The sequence below is a fragment of the Petaurus breviceps genome, unplaced genomic scaffold, assembly GCF_028583685.1.
Source record: "Petaurus breviceps papuanus isolate PSGF00001 unplaced genomic scaffold, PetGlider_PUasm1.0 126, whole genome shotgun sequence".
Classification (NCBI taxonomy): domain Eukaryota; kingdom Metazoa; phylum Chordata; class Mammalia; order Diprotodontia; family Petauridae; genus Petaurus; species Petaurus breviceps.
Genome location: NW_027185655.1, coordinates 56,334,157 through 56,355,120, shown reverse-complemented (window position 1 = coordinate 56,355,120; position 20,964 = coordinate 56,334,157). Strand labels below are relative to the sequence as shown.

Sequence of the window (20,964 nt, the reverse complement as noted above, 5' to 3'; positions counted from 1 at the left end):
TGTTTTTATTATATTAATGCCACAATGAGGTATTGTTTTAAAGCAGCTTGCTTGCAAGCAATTTCTAGAGGAATCCAAGGCATGTTTGAGAATCTGTCAACAGCATACCACAGGAAAACAATGGACACTTGTGGAAATTCAGGCAGTCACTTTGGAATGAATCTAATCCCATTAGCTGAAACCTGAAAGATATGATATCTTATGTCAGAGACCTTTTTGTCCATCTTAATTACATGCAGAATAAAGCAGGTTCATTTGGAATGTAGGGCATCATACAAAGTAATATGTCATGATATGTAGCATGCACACTACCTGATCATTCAATCAGAACCTGCCATTGTCAGTGTGCCTTGGAATTGTTTAAACCAGGAGACCTGATGGCTTTAGAGAAATCAAGAGCCTGTTGACGTGAAAGAATCTTTGCTTATAGCTGGGATGTCATGGGGCAGGCTAAGAAGAAAGAAATAAAAGTCCTTCCAAAAAGAATTTAAATAGAAGTTCAGTAAAGGACATTTTAGTGTTTTAAATACTGTATTATTTTTGTTGGTTTTGGAAATTTGGTGTTCTTTAATGTTTTCATTTTATACTATAATCCTTGAACAGTTTTATTTGGGAACAGAGCATGTGTGTGTATGGGGGGGTGTGTCTTTACTATTTTATTATTTCACTCTTCAGACCCCAGAAATTATTTTTTACTTAGGTAGTAATATAGAATTAGTTCTAGATGAAACCCAAAAAAAGATGACAGAACTGTTTTTTCCTTTCTTGCTCCACTGGAGTTGTATAGAAAATGGACACATATTTTTCTAGTATCTTCTGTATTTTTCTGTCCTATACTAAAAGCAACCTCTGCACAAAGCCCTAGCCCATAGCCCCAAGCTATGTTGGCAGAATGCAAGCCATGGTGGGTTCTCTCATGCTGGGAAGCCTTCAGATACACTCTAGAGACAAACTTGGTCTGCTTTTCAAGGACCAGTCTAGGATAGTAGAGAGATTCTCATTACCAACAGGATGGCCCTGAGGTGATGAATTCCTTGGCTGCGTGAAAAAAAGAGAAATACAAAATGGCCCACAATTCTCCATAGCCCCTTCCCCTTCTACAGGGACAAGCGGCAGTGTAGCAAATGGTACAAAGGATGCTAATAATCCCACAGTCAGGTCATCTATAAACTTTTATTTAACTGTTGGCCGAAAACTGTGAATGGATATGATATAGGAGTAGCTGCATTATATCAATCTTAACATAAATGAAGCCAGAAGAGAAAAGGAAGTTGCAGCTCCATAGAAGAAGGATGGCTCACAGCTTCTCCTGTGAAAAGGCAAATAACATTAATTTTTATCTGACACTCAAAGGCAAGAAGAGTCATCCTTTCATGGGACATTTGGCAATCACTTATTACAGTGTTCATGATAAGCATTTTTTAAAAAAACCATGAACTTAATTGCAGATTATAAATCAATATCTGTTGCAAAGAATGAAGAGCTCAAGAAATTATATAAAAAATTCAGTAAGACACCCCCCAAGGTTAAATCCACCCATTAAAACCAGTGACTCTGAGGTAAAAGTGAGAAAAGGAAAGGGCAGAGGAAAAGATTTTGGAAAATATGGCTCAGAAATAAAGAAATGTGAAGTGTCAAAGGTTTGCCATACTACCCAGGAACCTTATACTGTCATGAATAGGTCATGAATACTTTTTTTGACAGTAGATTTTGGAGACAGTGGACACAGTGAGTAAGCACCAAATAACAATAAATGTGCTTATATTTTAACAAGAATGTTTATGTCCTTCATTCTTGAATCATTTGTGTGTGTACATTCAGACCGTTGATTTACTGGAACAAAGATCATAATCAATGCTGTTTTTGTTGTCCATTCATTTTAGTTGTGTCTGACTCTTCATGATCACATTTGGGGTTTTCTTGGCAAAGATACTGCTGTGGTTTGTCATTTCCTTCTCCACATCATTTTACAGATGAGGAAACTGAGGCAAATAGGGTTAAGTGACTTGCCCAGGGTCACACAGCTTATAAGTGTCTGAGGTCAGATTTGAACTCAGGAAGATGAGCCTTCCTGTCTCCAGGCCTGGCATTCTATGTACTGTACCACCTAACTGCCTTTCATAAGCAATACCAAGAAGATAAGGTGTGCAGTTGTACTATCTATAAACTGACCTATATAAACAATTGATATTGGAAAATAGGAAATAGAACAGATGTTGACACAGATTATCACCATGTCCTAAGGATTGTACCCACATCAGCCAATTGCTGTAACAGGGAAACCATAAGAATTTTGAAACCACCTCAGCTTGCAAATGATTGATCTCTTTGTCAAGTGCTGGGAGATGTCAGTCAAGTGGAAAAACCAGTTTAAAATATAAACTTATTTGTGAAATCTTAATGAAGAACATGGTTGAAAATTATGAGTTGGATTGCATCATAATACAGCAAGAAGCAGTTTCAGAAAGCATGGCAGAGACCCAACCAGAGAAATGCATCCCAGAGGTATTAAGTAGGAAGTAGGAGCGATAATAGACCATGAAGGGCAATGAAGCCACCACACTAGGCAGTTCTTAGTGCCATGTTCTGGGTGTGCTACTTGAGGAAGTAAAATTGACATGAAAGAAAAAAATATAAAGGAGCAAGTAGACTAGACTCATGTATCCACAAGGAAGTCTGTGCTGATGGCGACATAATTTTGAGGATGTTAAGGTATCTTATTGTACCTTGAGTCTTAAGGTGTCTGAAAGAGGAAAGGATACTCAAAGTTTGGTAGGGGGAAAGCCCTTCAGACCCATTACCCCAAAAGAAGTGGACAAGAAAATGTTAGTAATTACCAATCCTTCTCTATAAAATATTTTATGAGAATAGTATACACATGCACTGAGAGTCATAGGATGTATGGGTTGCTCAGGGAGGACCAGAACCTCTGCTGTGAGGACTGCTGAGCCCTTTTCAGGGCTGCTCATCCACTCTTCGTGCCCACCTGGCACTCAGTTCTCACCTGTGGCTCCAGTAAGCTGCAATATGCACTGCCACACCATGTAAATAATCTCAGCAGGTGGGCTAAACCAGGTTGAGGGTAACTGATGGGCCTTAAACTTGTTGGTGAGTTAGGGGGATGTCTACTCCAAGCACGTGAACATTTCCTTCAGGGGAATGGGCAGATGAGGACAAATTGTCATAATGGCCATGAAGGTGGCTGAAGCTGATTAGTCAGAAATTGGAGGTGCTTGCCAATTGTCCTGACTTTTGTCTTGCCACTAGACTTCGACGACTGGAGGAGAGAGTGAGGCTGATGACTTTGCACTCTGCCTCACTTCAGTTCCATCCACTTGCAAGCCAAGACATCACCCTCCTGATGTCATTGGTCCTCTTTAAAATAAAGCTCAGGCAACAGTAGAAGTTTATAAAAGTAATGGGCAGTAAAGAGATAAAAACCAAAAATGCTTATAGCAGTTCTTTTAGTGGTGCCAAAGAATTGGAAATTGAGGGGATGCCCATCAATTGGGGAATGACTGAACAAGTTCTTGTTTATGATTGTAATGGAATACTATTGTGCCGTAAGAAATGATGAGCAGGATGCTCCCAGAAAAAACCTGGAAAGACTTATTTGAACTGATGCAAAGTGAAATGAGCATGACCAGAACATTGTACATAGTAACAGCAATACTGTATGATGGTTAGCTGTGAGTGACTTGGCTATTCTTAGCAGTGCAATGGTCCAAGACAACTCTGCTATCCATCTCCTAAGAAAAAACTGATGGAGTGTGAATGTAAATTGAAGCATGCTTTTAAAAAAAACTTTATTTTTCTTGTGTGTTTTTTTGTCTGTGTTTTCTTTCACAGCCCAATTAACATGGAAATACATTTTGCATACTACACATGTATAACCTGTATCAAATTGCTCACCTTCTCAATGAGGGGGGAATGGGAGAGAAATCTAGACTCAAAAATTTAAACAAAAACAATAAAAATTGTTTTTACATGGAATTGGGGGAAAATATATTAAAAATAAATAAAAAGTAATGGACAGACTTTTAGAAAGAGTATCCAAAGGAGAGTGTCATGATAGTACTGTAATTGCCTGAAAAATGCATAGACTGTAAGATCTTAGCATGTTTATTCTTTTTTTTAATTAACTACAAACATGTATTTGGTTTGATAAAACAGAATGTAAAGCACTGGCCCAGGAGTCAGGAAGACCAAGTTCAAATCCAACTCCAGACACTAGCTGACCCTTGGCAGGGCACTTAACCCTCTGCCTACCTCATTTTCTTTAGCTATAAATTGGAAACAATAATAGTACCTTCTTTTCAGGGTTGTTGTGAGGCTTAAATTAGATAATATTTGTAAAGTGCTTGCACAGTGCCTGGAACATGGCACTAAATGTTAGCTATCATGATTAATATTGTTACAGGCCTTCTGTTACAAGGTGTTTCTCATGCATATGTCCGAATTATACAAAACCCCTTGATAACTATAACAATTAAAAGAACTTTATTGGATACCCCTCAGTTTATTAGTATTCAAGTAGGACATAAAATAAGAAAGACTTACTATGTTCACTTACGAGACAATTGCGGAGGTTATCCAGCACAAAATCCAGGTTAGAGAGGGTTCCCTGTGAGGGTCTCCAGATGCTCCTGTTTGTAAATGACATTAAGTTGATTGCATCAAGCCCTAGAACATCATAGACACTCCCCAATGATAGCCATAATCACACAAAACTTGATCTATAGTATCCACACAGGAAAAACCAAGTGGATGAAAAATCCCAATTGTCCATATTATAATATGCCAATGGACGAACAGCTCTTCAACTCTGTGTGTGTGTATGTGTGTGTGTGTGTGTGTGTGTGTGTGTACGTGTGTGTACATACAGAGAGAGATATCTTGGTATCTTGGTCAAGCAATTTAAATGAACTGGGCCTTGAAGTCAACAGGAGAAGGGGATGTATAATCAGAAAAAAAAGATGAGTTACATAGTTTCAAGGAAGTATAGTGGATGGAAAGCCTGCTTGTTCCATTACTATCTGCAGAGTGTCAGGAGATCCAGGAAAAGGTGCTCAACTTGTGGAGTGAACCTCCAAGTAAGGATTTACCAAAGGTCACAAGGCAAGAGTCACAAAAGCTAGTTAGGCATGAATAGACTGAAATCTGCATCACCAGCAGTATCCTCACTGCAGGGAGGTCACATATCTCTGCAAGCACGTCTAATGCAAATTAAAAGTACACACATATGTTTCTTCTGCATGTACCCACATTTTCCAGAAGATGGACTCAATTTCTATACCATGGGATCTAGGACATTTTTTTTTTCTATCAATGCTCCCTGACCTACCAAAAAATAGCCACCCTAGAGCACATATAAGTAAAAAGCAATATAATTTTAGTCTTGTTTGAGAAGAGGAAAAAACATGAAATGATCATCTCCTACACTTTAATGATCAAAAACCAGAAACATAAAAACAAAGTTTAGAGCTTTGTGTGCACAGATGTAGATATACCCCTATATACGCCTTCAATTTTGTATTGTAGTCAACTGAGGCAAAAAGAGGGATGGATAAGAAGCAGAGAAAGAATTAAGGATTGAGGAAAAACATAAGCAGTGAGCAGAAAGAGGCATATTTAGTGAGGTGTAGGTCTGAGATAATCTGAGTCTTATTTACTGAGACGTTGGAGGCAAAGCAAATTATTGCCTGTTACTACTCCCATTTGAAATTCTGATTAGCTTTCCAAATTTTTGGACCCAACCTAAACTGAAGAAATTGTTTATTTGCTTTTGTTTTCAAATTTCATTTCCTTTTCAAATTTAAAGTTTGTTTTTAAAGACTATGTTATTTCATGAAAATTCTGAATGTTTTGCCCGAGTGTGAAGCAATGATGTAGATGGTGGGGAGGACAGGACCTGTGGCTTCGAGGCCACATGTGGACCTCTAGGTCCTCAAGTACAATCCTTTCAATCCAGGTTTTCTTGCCCTCTCTCTTCCTTCCCCAACCCCCTCACCCCACCCATCTTAGATTTTTGGAAGCTGACTTTATAATCTTATATAAATTAACTCTAAATTTACTTGAAAATTTCTGATATTTAAAATCTGTCAGATTGTCTTACAATTTTTTTTTCTTTTGAGAGCTCTTGGTAACCTCATTACATACTACCAGAAGATTATATCTGGAACCAGCAATTAATTTCTAAGCCCTTTCCCCAAATCAAAATTAGGGTTTTGGTCAAGTCCTGATGGCAGTAACGTGTGTCAAATGTGAATGTAAAAAATCTTCAGAAATAAATGAACTTAAAACCACAACTTCAGAGGAGAAACCTTCTGAATAGGATTACTCTAGCAGCCCATTCAAAGAGAGATATTACCATAGCCAAGTCATTTCTGGACCTCTGTTTCCTTAATCTTTAAAATAAAAGGTCTGGATAAAGTAATCTCTGAAATTACTGTTCCCTTTCCAGAAATTCTGTTGTTTCTTTTACATCAGTAAGTATGTATAGTATTCAATCACTCCATTTCTTGTTATATATAATGGCGGTCATGATTAAGGGGGGGGGAGGAGCCAGGTCATTCTATGTGGTGGTTTTTTTAAGCAGAAAAAAAAAACCTTTGGTATGTAGTGATGATCTTTTTGACGAAGTATTTTCCTAAGTTCTTTAAAGCAGGGCTATAATTGTTTGTTTAGCATTATAAATTATTTACTTAAATAGTACTTGGGGGAAATATGTTATTTATAAACTGCACTTGTTAGGGTAAACTAAAGTTGAAGGATATAAGTTAAGATGAAATAGCTATTGTTTTCAAGGTCACAATGTTTATATCCAAAAGAAATGTAAACTTGTAAATGTCTGAGAAGTCAGTGGAACTCAATGGCAGCTTCCTCTGAAGACTCATGGAAATATGGTCTACTATGTTGGCCGCTCAAAGGTTCTGTGAATAAAACAGACTTGTATGCTAGAATGTCTGTGAGCACAAGAGTGGGAGGACAGAAGTACAGCTGTATTTGCAGCAATTAAAGCACTGAATGTATTACTAATGAGACCAGAGAGCATGCTAGAGTAAGATGAGAAAGGGTCTTCTAGAAGTGATTCTAAAAAATGTTTCAAATAGAGTAAGGTTATTTAATGGTCTGTCTGTATAACACAAAATAACCACAAAGTCACATTTATATCTCTTGGCACAAAGGGCTTACGAGAAATATTTCTGGCTGACTACTAGTGACAGTTGTCCAGTTGGTAACCAGATTTGCACTTATAATGAGATCCCTTTGAAGATGAATTTTCATTAAACTAATCTTAGTAATACGTATTTGGCAAAAAAAATAGCATATGCCATTCCATCTTTTTCCTAAAATTCCTAGTTATTAAGACAGACAGTCATGTCTCCATTTTTCTCTATTCATATGCTTCATAAAATGAAGAAGAGATAACATCTGGCAGGATGGGGTTAGAAAGAAAAAGCAACCTCTTAGCCTAGATGTGGCTGGTTACTTGCCAGGGCCAAATAAAGAATTATTTCTTTATTTGAAAGATATTCATGTCCATAGATGCTATAGAAGTCAGAACTATTAATGTGGCTTTTCTATAAAAATATCTTTACTTAATCTTCTAAAATGGTAGCAATATGTATCAAAATACATGTAAGGTTTGGATGATAGAACTGGTAGTAATGGGGATGTAATTATGTGGGTGAGTTAAACAGCTGGGGAAAGAGAAAGTCTGCCATAGCCTATTTAGAAGTGGAATGAGTAATTTATCTTGCTTTAGTATGAAGTAGATTGTAACAAATACAGGAAGGTGGGACCTAGGAGCTGGAAAGGATGGAAAAAAATGACACTGATATTTACAGACAAGGTTTTTGATGAGATGACCAATTTAACCAGTAGTCTTCCTTTGATATTTGTTCAGAATTGACCAGAAAATGTCTGGAGACCATAGTGGGTATGAACTCAGTAAGGCCAAAGCTATTCTAAGTGAAATGAAATCCATCAGAAAGGCTATCAACTCAGGAGAGAGAGAGAAACAAGACCTGATGCAGGTGTGTACAACTTTAACTTCTTTTAACCATACTTCTACTCTCCCACGTCCTTCACATCTTCCTTTGGGAGAAAAATACCCAACATTTGTAGAAAATCAAGCGACAGTTTGACTTGTGCTATGTTCAAGCTTTGTCCTTGGGCTCGTGAACCAAATGAGTTTGAATCTGGCCCCAGATAAGTAGTTGGTGGGGAGAAAAGTGTTAAAAAGTAGGGCAGATATTGGAGAGACCAGGTTGGTTCTGAGGACCCCTTGCAGTTCTTAATCTTTGGATGGCAGACATTAGGTGGCTCCTGGAGCCCCACACTAGGGGATTCCTAATTCTATCATCAAGTTAAGTCAACAAAAATGTATTAAGTGCTGGAAGTCTGCCAGACACTATGCTTAACTCTGGGAATACTCTCTGCTTATCTAGGGATAAGCAGAAAGAAAGACAGTCCTTGCCTGTCAATGAGCTTACATTCTAATCGGGGAAGACAATTCACTGAAAACTCATGGAGTGTCCTAAAACTATTTGGAAAGGGCTTCTGGACTAGAGATGACCAGGGTCAGAGCAAATCACCTTGGATTACTCCTGATGCAAAATCAGGAGAGATTGATTGATGACAGTGAAATTCTCCAATCAGTACATAGGATTTGACCATAATTCAGCTAACATCTTACATTTAGTAAGACTGATAGCCATTCACTTCTTTGCATTGTTTCTCCTGCCTCACTCCTGGGACTGCAGACATTTGCAGACAGGTCAAAGCTTCATAAGACGATAAACAAACAGACTATATTTAATTTGCTGATGCCATGAAGAGTGTCTGTCACATATTTTGACCCCTAAAACTAGCTAATTAGTATGGCTGTTTAGTTTACCTTTTTTAGAGGAATATCTAATAACACTGTGTTATTTCTATTCTTGACAAGACTCCTTCAGTCTTAAAGTTAAATAAAAGTATCTAAAGTTGATCATTTGTAGAGTATTGGTCATATATATATATGAAGAGAGAGAGAAAGAGAGAGAGAGAGAGAAATCTTCCTGGTTTTCTATAGCCAGTAGACACTTTGGAGATTTCTTTTTAGATGCCCTAAAATAGGCTTCAAAAATACCTCTGATGTGAGTTAGCAGTGATTGACTGCCCAGACTTTACTTTTATAAATAATATGTTTTTGCACTATAAGAATCTTAATGTTTCATAATAATTCTTGAAAACGTTGGATCATAAAAAAATTAAATTTATCTTCAAACATCAGCAAATTTGTGGAGTTAAGACATTTTTCTTATCTTTGAATCAGACTTTGGACTCATCTAATACCCATAGGTAAAAGATGAAATTTTTTTCTTAAGAAGATGAATTCTTTTCCTTGGTCACAAAGCTGTAAAGGGTAAATATTATATGCTCTGCTGGTTTCTGTGAACACAAATAGGATTTTATATTTATGCTTTAATTTTTAGAAGAAAAGCGAACTTTTAAGTATCCTTAAAAACTTAAAAAAAACAAACATTAAAACATAAAGCGTATTATGTTTGAATACTGTTTTATATTTAATATATAATTATATATTGAAGAGGAGAAGGATTTTCCTAAGTGTCCTGAGGATCACCTTGGAGGTGCTTTCTAACCTTTATTATGATCATTTGAAGTTATGCCTAGGCTGCCAGGTTCTTGCCAAAGTTGGGATATTGTTTTTTAATGTTGTTGTCTGTTTGGACCATGACATCAGGGAGATGATGCCATGACTTGCGAGTGAATTGAATTTAAGTGAGGCCAGACTGTGCAAGGTCACCAGCCTCACTTTCTCCTCTGGAGTCATCTGGGCCAGTGGCAAGATATGGATCAGGATGACTAGAGATGCCCCCCATTGGGTTTTTGATAGTTGTACTATGTATGTATAGAAAGGAGTTTGTCCCTACTTTAAGCATACCCAATTTATGAAAATCTGGTTTTGCAAAACATATGAATTAGACAAGGGGTGGGATGATTATTTACCACAAAAAGTCCTAGATGTTTTTGGCTGTATCACCACTGACTGTGTGACCCTAAACTAGTCATTAGATGTATTTGGTCTTCAGCTTCCTTATATGTAGCAGGAGGAGTTAGACTAAATTATCTCCAAATTCCCTTTAAGAGCAAAGTCTTGTGACCTTAAAAAGATCTCCTTTAAATTTGAGAATTCCAGGATTTTTTCAGTAAGTGAATCAATGCATTCAGAATGTGATTCATTTTACCAAAATTCAGCATTCACAGAATTTCTATTACATACAAGCTATATATAAATACATACTTACAGTTCATAAAACTTTTTTATAGGGAAGGCATATATCCAATATTAAATTAAAATGTTATTTCTTTTCATTTCTCAAGACCTGGAAAAAAGATGGCCTTTGATATAGCTTATTTACATATATATCATGTTATATATAATATTTACCATAAAATGGTGCTAAAATTGAGCATTTTCAAGCACCATTTTATGTATAGAAATACCAAACGGTTCATTTTATTACTATACTGTGTCTTAGCCATTTCAATAAAAGTGCATTTCCAGTGAAGTAATGAGCATTCCTTTCATGGGATTGGATCAGTGTTTAATTTTGCTTTAAGGCAGGCTACCTTGAATAAAAATGTTTTCTAAAATAATTTGTGTTTCCTGGACAGAGTCTCGCTAAGCTGCAGGAGTGGCTTCATTTGGACCAAAGCATTGGGAGATCAGAACCAGACTTAAGGGCCAACAGTGTGAGCTCTCATTTATCTCTATCCAGACAGACCCTCGATGCTGGGTCACAAACAGGCATCTCTGGAGATGTAAGTGGCTTTATGGAGAGGGAGGTTTGAATGATGTCACTAGGGGGACTTGATTCCAGTGGGAATTGAGAACAGGAATACCAGTGAGATGCCAAGGTTTGAAGTCCAGCCATACCAATTCAGTGCTTTATCCTCCTGAGGCAGGTTTAAAAAATCATAGCCCTGTTTTTTCTGGCTGGGGGCCAAGGTTATTCACATCCTTTCCATATGAATAGTTTTGTTTCATCTTCCTCAGGTAATATTCAGGTATTCCATTGAAACTCTACAAAACTCATAGTTTGAATTTATTCTGGCTGTGTGTATGTTTCACAATAATTTTTAAAAACATCTAATCTGAAATAGGTTTTAAAACCATAAAGAAAATATATTTTTGAATCATTATTCAGAAGAAAGTAGATGAAAGTCATTTTTCTAAGTTTCCTTAGTCCTTTTTTTTTTGTTTCTTAGTTGTTTTGGAACGACAATAGTGGATACCTTTTCTTATATATTCCTAATTGATTTCCTGGTCTCTCACCTTCTCCGGAAGCATGATTATGAAAGTCAAGTAGATGTCATGACCCTGGCTGACATTTGAAAACTGTATGCTTAAACTTGGTTTTCATTTTGTGCAGTTGAAAGCTAATTGATGGAAATTTGGCTCTTAGAGACAAAGAAATTAGTTCCAGTTGGTCTATTTTATTGAGCCTACACACCTGCCATAAAATTTTAGCCACCAGAAATATTTACCCAACATTTTTACCTTGAATATGGCATAAAGGAAAGATGCTTTTAGATGCACTACAAAATTGATTAGTTTCTTTTTTGTCACTTTAAATTAAGGCTACCAGATATGTAGATATCTTTTTTAAAAATTCTAATTTGTGTAGAATTTTCTTGAACATAAAGATTTACTTGTAGTTCCTGAAAATACCAATGATTTGCTTTACACACTACAGAATTAATTGGGGTTTTTGTTTGTTTTCTTTCTTTTACTAGTTTGGAGCGAGAAGTAGAGCCAACTTAGCGGAAAAGGTCAGGTTAAGTCTACGATATGAAGAAGCCAAAAGAAGGTAACAATGGGGATTATTTGTTTGTGTTCCGTGGTCAAGGGGTTCAAAATACAGTTTCTTTGCTGGAGTTAATCTTTGCTTCAATAGTGACATCTGCTGGCTGCTTCAAAGGTAAATTCAGCTTAAAGCAGCCAGGCTTTCTTCCTTTAACATTTATTTTCATTTTTTTAAATGTGCCTAGTAGAGTATGGGTTTTTTAACCTTCAAGAGGCTTGTAAGGAGGCAGAAGAGGAGTTATGAGAGGTTTGGTGAAGTGGGGGTGGAATGTGCCCTGTTCTTTAAAGAAGAAAGGGATTTTTATGAAGCCATTAAATGATTCCCATTGAAGTAAAGAGGTTGGTTTCTCAGATATGCAGGATTTTAATAATGTTGCACTGAATCAGAGACTTTGTTATTTGTCTTATTAAATCATGACAGTGGCCCAAATTTTGCCAACCATTTTGCACCAAGCCTTGAGCTCAGTCTACCCTTGAGGAGTTCAAAGGAGTTCAACACCTGTAAACCAAAACCCAAAGGAACTAAGGAACCTTCTCCCTGAAGTACAGATCTCTTTATTTCATCCATCTTTGGAGGCCCTGGGATGTTTCTTATACCTGTGTGATTGGTAGTTCAGTGTGAATAGTGAGGAAAGAAACTCTCTTATTCAAGTACTCTGTCAGATTTATGCAAATCCTTTCTTTCCTGTTTTGTGACTGTTCCAGTGTGGCAGAAGGGACTGCACTCTCAATCAGTTTAAAAAAAAAAAACTCCTACTCTGCGCAGGCACTGTGAAAAGATTCTACCCTTGTCTAGTAGATGGACTCTAGGATTGTGGAGTGGCTGGCCCTGGAGTCAGAAAGACCTTAGGTCAAATTCAGCCTCAAACATTTACCAGCTGTGTGAACCTGGGCAAGTCACTTTACCCTGTTTGCCTCAGTTTCCTTATCTGTCAAAGGCACTAGAGAAAGAAATGAAAAACCACTTCAGTATCTTTGCCAAGAAAAGCCCAAATGAGGTCATAAAAAAATCAATAAATAAGAACAAAAGCAGAAAGGATTTTATTTATCAATTTTTTCCCACAGAGTAAAGGGCCAGCCCTTTTTGGTTAGTGTTGTTTGCTTATTTATTTATTTTTTTAATGAGGGTGAATTCTGGTGATGCCTTTCACTTAATTATCTCTCTCATTCTTTTTTTTCAAATGATTTATTAACTTCTGATTTACATCATTCATTTCTGCCAGATTTTGAGTTACAAATTTTCTCCCCGTTTTTCCCCTACCCACCACCCCAAAATAGCAGTCCCACAGGATATGCCCTCCTCCAATCTGCTCCCATATTTTCTCCCATACCCCTTTCGACTTTTCCAGTGGATCTCTATGCCCCAGTGCCTATATATTTTATTTCCCAATTACATGTAAAATAGTATTAATAATAGTATATATATATATATATATATATGTATATATTTAAACATTTGATTTAAAACTTTGAATTCCAGATTCATTCCCTTCCTCCCTTGTCACCCACCCTTACTGGGAAGATAAGCAGTTCAGTATGGGTTGTACATGTGTGGCTAATGCAAAACAATAACATAGTAGATATATTGTAAAAGACTGACTATATTTCCCTCCCTCCTATCCCACCTCCCACTTACTCTATTCTCTACTTTGATCCTGTCCCTTTTCAAAAGTAGGTGCTTCCAACTTCCCTCCCCCCAGCCTGCCCTCCCTTCCATCATCCCCCCTCTCATCCCCTTCCCCCCCTACTCTCCTGGAGGGTGAGATGCCCTATTTAGTGTGTATTTCATTCCCTCCTCAAGCCAGATTCAATGGGAATAAGGTTGACCCATTCCCTTTTGCCTTCCTATTCTTACCCACCTTTGTAACCATTTTCCCTTGCCTCTTCTATATGAAATAGTTTGCCGCATTCTGTCTCTTCCTATCTCCTCTCGTTATATTCCTCTCTCACCTCTTAATTTCACCTTTTAAGTATCATCCCTTCCTGTTAAATTGGTCCTGTGACCTCTATCTATGTATACCTGTAAATATACATACACACATTCACATATGTATTCATATGCCCATATACCCTCATATATATATTTCTATTCCCTTCAACTACTGAGAAAAGTTTCATCAGTTATAAGTATTGTTTTTCCATGTAGGAATGTTAATAGTTCAACTTTGATAAGTTCCTTATGATTTCTTTTCCCTGTTTACCTTCTCATGCTTCTCTTGCTTCTTGTATCTGAATGCCAAATTTTCTATTCAACTCTGGTTTTTTCAGCAAGAATGCTTGAAAGTCTTCTATACCACTGAATGACCATATTTTCCCCTGAAACATGATACTCAGTTGTGCTGGGTAGGTGATTCTTGGTTTTAATCCCAGCTCCTTTGCCCTCCAGAATATCATATTCCAAGCCCTTCGATCCCTCAGTGTAGAAGCTGCCAGATCCTGAGTTATCCTGATTGTGTTTCCACAATATTCAAAATGCTTCTTCCTGGCTGCTTGTAATATTCCCTCCTTAATCTGAGAATTCCAGAACCTGGCTATAATATTCCTAGTTTTCTTTTTGGGATCTTTTTCAGGAGGTGATCAGTGGATTCTTTCAACCTCTATTTTGCCCTCTGCTTCTAAAACATCAGGGAAGTTTTCCTTGAGAATTTCTTGGAGGATGATTCCTAGGTTCTTTCTTTGATCATGGCTTTCAGGTAGATCAATAATTTTGCTCCTTTTTGTCCCCAAAATAGGAGTGTAATGTTGGAATCTTCTGTTTGCTTTGTTTCCTTTGCCTGGTCATGTCACCCCTCAGTCATTTGACCCCTGGGCTTTTTGCCACAGTAAGACTCTGCCACCAGACAGGGGAGCTTTTGTCCCAAACCCTGGGGTTTTCTCAGCTGCCGGAGGTATTAGATGGGTGCCCTCTCTAAGGCCTCCACACGCTCTGGCAAGCTGGACACACACCCCAGGACCTCCACCCTAGACTGCAATCCAGATCCAAGAAGGTTAAAGCAAGAGCAATTACCCCTCAGAGTGGTGCTTGGTCCCCCTACACTCTGCAGGCCAGGAGCTGAAGCTGCCACGGGGCGCTGGCTGTGCCGGCATCTCAGCAGCTGCACTCCCACTTACTGGGTCCCAAAGTCCAGACTACACTGACCTCTCAATTTGTCCTTCGCATCTATGTGTTGATATATCTGGAAAAGGCCACAGCTGCCGCTGATCTGGAGTCTCTCTAGCCAGTGGTTGGTCAGGCCGCCCTGGGGCTAAAGGTTCAGTGTGGGGCTGGGCTCCGCTCAGCGCTGACCGATTCCTGTCAGCCTGCTGGGCTGTCCTCAGTGGGAGGTTAGCTTCTCTGTGTCATTTTGTGGGTTCTGCAGCTCCAAAGTTTGTTCAGAGTCCCCTTTTTACATGGATTGGGGAAGGTGGAAGCCGGAGCTGAGGGGAGGCCCTGTTTCTATTCCCCCATCTTGACTCCACACCTATCTCTCTCATTCTAAAAGCTTAGAAAAATGTCTTTTATCACGTGGGAAAACACAAGGTGGGAAACTGTGTCATCTCTTTAGATTTAAAATCTGGTTAAAGTGGAAAGCTATCATAGAGTTGGTCTCTCCTGGAAAGAAGGAGGCACCAGAGAGCCAAATCTCAACACCAGGAAACTGAATCCATCTTAGCAACAAAAAAGTTAATACAGATGCAGAGAACCATACCATCCTTTAACCTTTCCACAAACACTCACAAGCCTAGCTGTCTCCTTGGCTGTGCCTTCTCCTCCCTCTAGCTCTAACTGCTGTGACTCCCAGCTTCCTGTGGGCTCTACTCCACCCTTCAGCAAACTCCCCCCACCACAGGCTCCATGTGATTACATTTGGCCTATTGGGGGCAAGGAGGATCTTCAAATCTCCTTAGGCTTAGTAAGGGGGCAGGAAAGATCTTCAAATTCCCATTTCCATTACAAGGTCCTAAGAACATAAATCTTATTTTACTACCTGGGAATGTAAATATTGATTTATTTTAGTGCCTAAAACATAGAGCTGAATGCTGAACATCTCAGTCATTTTCCTCTTTGTAATTATCTTCATTCAGCATTTATTAAGCAAGTACATGCTATGTGCCATGAACTGTGCTACATGCCTAATTGCCTATGCCATGTTATAGCTTAAAAAAAACATATTGTTATCCTTTTTTATATCCCTTTCCTTTCCAGATATATCTTTTCCCACCCCCCCCCACTCAATAAACTAGCCAACCCTAACTTGAATATAGAAGAAAATAGGGAAAGCAGGGGAGGGAATTGTAGCAGCAAGCACCCCAGCGTCCCCAGGGTGGCTGCTAACACAGGTTCTTGGATCTGCTTTGATAAAGGAAAGCAACTCAAAATGGGTTACCTTGTTCAGGGGAAAAAGGTCAGCACCCTGAACTTCAAAGTATACAGGCAGAATTATCAAGACAGAGAAACAGATCAAGTAGACAGATTTCCAAACTGTCCAACCATTATATCCATACCAAGTCAACATCTGGGTTTTTCAAAGCTGGGGGACTCTGGACAACGGCTTCCCAGAATCCATATCAAATCACAGAACACTTCTCAAAGTGAGCCCCCAAAACAAAGCTCCACATCAGGGCTTATATAGCCTTCTCCTGGCTCAGAGAATGTAACAACCTTATTGACCCACTGGCCAATCAAAAAGTATCTACTGAAAAACAAGCCTCCCACCCCAGGCTTCAGGTGCACTTTAGCCTAGGGGCAGGGAAGATCTTTAAAATTTACATTCCCATTACAGGAATAAAATCAGCAAAACTAACCGGTCTATCTGTGGAGTCTGACAATAAGAGTAATATTGCACACCAGTAGTTCCCCACCTCTGTAAAAAAAGAGAGACGGGTTCTTTTTCTCATCTCCTTTTCATTGTAGCTTATATCTAATTAGGAGTCTAATTTAAAACATGTTGGTGTTTTTTGTTTTGTTTTAAACAATAGTGTCAGTTTTCTATTAAATTCTGCTATGGTATATAGCTCATCTATACCATCCCAATTGGACAGCTTTAGAATGGATGATGGCATAAGCCACCCACCACCCTGGCTGTCCCTGAAATCTGTTACTGAAGACTGGTTAGCATTTATCCTAACAATTCTAACTACAAATATATCCACAAAGAGCCAAAATTCAAGTTTTTTTGGTAAGTTGGAGGGACTTTTTTTAATTTGAAAAGAAAAAAAACTTCATATCTCTAACCCAATTTTCACAGGAAAAACCTAACACTGTTATATTTACAGACACATGTACACTTACCCCCATTAATAAAGGTGAAACTGACCGATTGTATTTAAAGAGTGTAATTGTAGTGCCTTTCAGTTTAAACTAGTTAGATGGTTATGTTCCTTGAGGGCAAGAAATATCTCTTAGACTTCATTTTCTGCCTCCTATGATGCCTTTTATACAAACTAGTGAATCAAATCAGTTAACTTGGGCAAAGTGCTTGGCAAATCTTAAAGTGCTCTAAAAAACGCTAGCCATTATTATTATAATATTTGTTGATTGAGTGATTAGAACAAGCACAAATTCATTTTTAAGTGTGTTTTTCATGTCCCTAAAAAGCAGCAAATAGATGAAGCCTGCCACGCTAGCACAGAAACACAGCAGCAAGGTAGAAGATTTGAGTAGTGTATGGCTCCAAGCTATATACCTTTAGTGAGGCAAAAGCAGCAGAGAGAGTTGTTTTGAATATAATTCAGAAATTTTATTCATTTCACTCAGTGAAATAAGTCATAAGAAAGGACCTCCATAGCAAGAAATCTTCTTGGGGATACATGCATGCCTGAGGCCATCACTTTACACTGCTGAATCCCTTATATAACTTTTCATCCCTGTAACTTTGGATAAAATCAGACTTTGGACCCTTAATTCATTTCATTCATTGCATGCCTACTATGTGCAGGGAAATATAGAAGATTTTTCCTCTAGTTAAACGTAGCGGAAACTTCTATTTCCCCCTTTTTTCCCTAGGAATTCTAAACACTTTTGTTCATATTCTTTTATTCACACTCTTACCTTGAAGCTTTCCTCTAGAAAATACACCTGAAATTCAGCAGCTATTTCATGCTTGACTTGTTAAAAAGAAAAAAAAAGTGTTCATTTCTCCCCACCTTTATACAATACTGCCCCCAGTTTGTTTCATTAATTACTTCACACCACAACCTAAGATACTGGTTCTCTCCCATTTCGGTGGCTGCTTTCTTGAATGGCCACTTTTAATTTTATTATAAAGCTACTGGAAACACTGAAATGAAGAGAAGTCTCCAGGGTCTGTGCTTATGTTGAAAATGCTTTTTCCTACTGAATTCTGAATAAATAAAGGAGTGGGCTTTGTTTCTCTCCAGCCTGTTTTCTCCTTCCAGCCTCTGTTTTATGTGCTTAATGAAGCTAATAATATCATGCTTATTTAGCATTTTGATGATTAATTTTCCAGTATTTTGATGCAGTTGCTTATAGTTTTGTGGTGAAAGCTAAAGAATAGCTGATGTTACATCTATCCTAAGTGCAGACAGTGGATGAAAATCAGAAGTACCCCACATACACAAGTGCCAGTCTGAGATAGCAAATATATTTTTATCTAGAACTTATTGTGGTGGGATGTAGGATCATTTCTGACTTCATCCCTCCTTGGGTTTTTACATGTGTTTTCTTTATCTCCTGTCTTGTTTTCTTTCATCTCAAAAAAAAAAGAAAAGAATAGTGATGGAGGGTGGGGGAAAGGGTTCTTTTTCCCTCTTGATTTTATTTTCTCCTGCTATATGTTCCTTGGTATCTTACTGTTATCCTGCTGCCTTTTTTTTTTTTACAGGAACACTGACTGCTTATGCAGAGACCATGGTGTGCTCTCTCAATAAGTAGTGCCCTTGAAACTTATGCTTATATCAAAATAGTGGAAACAACTCTTTTTTCCCTTTGTTTTCATGGTGAACAAATCCCATTGCTTTAACATTATACCAATGGGGCTATAGAATTCAGTTGTCTTAACTGGGGCTAAGACTAACCAAGATCTCCCACTGCATCCAGAGCTATCACAAGTCGCTCTGATCTATATCTTGCCACTGGGCCCAGATGGATCTAGAGGAGAAAGTAAGACTTTGCACAGCCCTCCCTCACTTAAATCCAATTCACTTGCAAGTCGTGGCATTATCTGCCCGATGCCATCGTCCTTTTGGAGAATAAAGGACAAACAACAAGACTAACCCAATGTCAAGATTGAGTTTTAGTTGAAATTAGACCTCGCCCAAGTGAAAATGTGAAGTTGGAGAAGTATGCATCTCTGATGAGAGGGTACTCCTTTTCTGCTGTTTTCCCAATGTCCACTGGTGCCCACTACCCTTTCTTATTCTCAACTATCTATTTTTTGGAAAATATCTGATTTCTTTATAGAACAAGATAAAAAATTAAGTCACGATAAGGTATAAATAATTGCTAAGACCATAATTAATTTCCAGGAAGCAGGAGCCTCAGGGTGAATCATATTTTGTGCCCCCACCCTAAAAAATTTATGCCAGTTTACAGTTACTAAGGAAGGGGATAGAGGCTGCCAGAAATTATAGCCTGAGGAGAATATACACAGGGAGGAAGCATCCAGACCACTGGCTTTGCCCTAATTTGGGGAGTGGGGAGATGATGGGAGAGTTGGTAGTATGGAACGTATATGAAACTCGGGTGCTTTTTTGGGTGTCACTTGGCCAAACCATATCAGTTCACGTGCTTCCTCCTACCTTTCCTCCCAGCAGTTTAGTAACTATCTCTGGGCCTGAGTACCTATTGTTTACTGACTCTAGGGATATAAAGACAAAAAATAAATAAATATAAAATTATAAAACATATAAATATATATATATATACATAAAACATTTAAATAAAAAATAAGAATGAAATTAAAAGTGAAAAACAGATCTTGCCCTCAAGTAATTTATACTCTACTTGCCATGTTCCCAAGCTTACAATGATGGATAGGTGAAAATGAGTATGATGCCTTAAGGACTAAGGTGAGGTCACCATCAAAAGTATTTACATTTAGTGGAAGGAGGACTATATTTGAGGTTCAGATTCTTACACCACTACTTAACCATTTGTGTGCTCTTAGGAAAGTCATTTAATGTCTCTGGGCCTTAGTTTCCTCATTTGAAAAATGAGGGATATTCTCAGGGTGGGGTGTTAGAAGATCTGTGCTGTCTTCTAACTTTGTATCTGTAATTCTACAAACTTGATGCTAATCAGAGAGTTTCAGCCTCCCACAGTCAATGGGGAATAGAAATGGTTAGGAGCCTTCCAAACATCACTCAGATTAGAATATTTGAGCTGTCAGCTGACTCCACTTACCCAGCAACCCTGCTCTGCTGCCCCTAGAACTTGACTCCTTTTATAATCCTTTTCTGTGTCTTATTTTTTGTTCTTTTGTAAGATGAAGGGGAAATGAATCACTCAGATTAAATGATTTATCAAGGACGCAGAGAATGTTGAAATCACAGAAGACTGTGGTTAAGAACTGTTGTTTTTAGGATGGCCTCAGACTAGATAAAATTTCCTTCCAATTAACTAAATTATTGACATTTTAGTCTACATCTAAACTCTCCTGGGTTGTTCCTTCCCTAGAAGTTATAAAATATACGTATTTCCTTTGCTTTTTTTTTTTCTCCTTAGCATGGCCAATTTAAAAATTGAGCTGTCCAAGTTAGACAATGAACCCTGGCCTGGGGACTTGGATGTTGAGAAGGAGAAACTGATGCTGATTAATGAAAAAGAAGAATTTTTGAAAGAGCTTCAATTTGTTACACCTCGAAAACGTAGTCAGGTTGAATTGGATTACCTGGAAGGCCAGAGGAGGCTTCTGGAGGAAGAGCTGCTGTCTGTGAGGACCACACCCAGTCAAGCCCTCACCGAGAGGTAGGTTTCATCTCTGTGGTCACCTCAAGCATTCCCCACTATGGCTTAAGCTTTGTGTCATTTTGTAGAGTCTGAACAAGGCCTTGATGAGTCACTTTCCTCCAAGAAACAGTGTATGAAATGGCTTAATTCACACACACACACACACACACACACACACACACACACACACACACAC

General features: G+C 38.2%; 1 protein-coding gene across 1 annotated transcript in view; it reads left to right on the top strand.

Annotated features, from left to right (window-relative positions):
- WWC2 (WW and C2 domain containing 2) overlaps positions 1–20,964 on the top strand; it is a 260,140-nt gene that overhangs the window by 153,173 nt on the left and 86,003 nt on the right. Inside the window, exons 6-9 of the mRNA XM_069096538.1 lie at positions 7,910–8,039; positions 10,687–10,833; positions 11,809–11,882; positions 20,544–20,786. Coding sequence (XP_068952639.1) covers positions 7,910–8,039; positions 10,687–10,833; positions 11,809–11,882; positions 20,544–20,786 — 594 coding nt within the window. The remainder of the gene's footprint in view (positions 1–7,909; positions 8,040–10,686; positions 10,834–11,808; positions 11,883–20,543; positions 20,787–20,964) is intronic.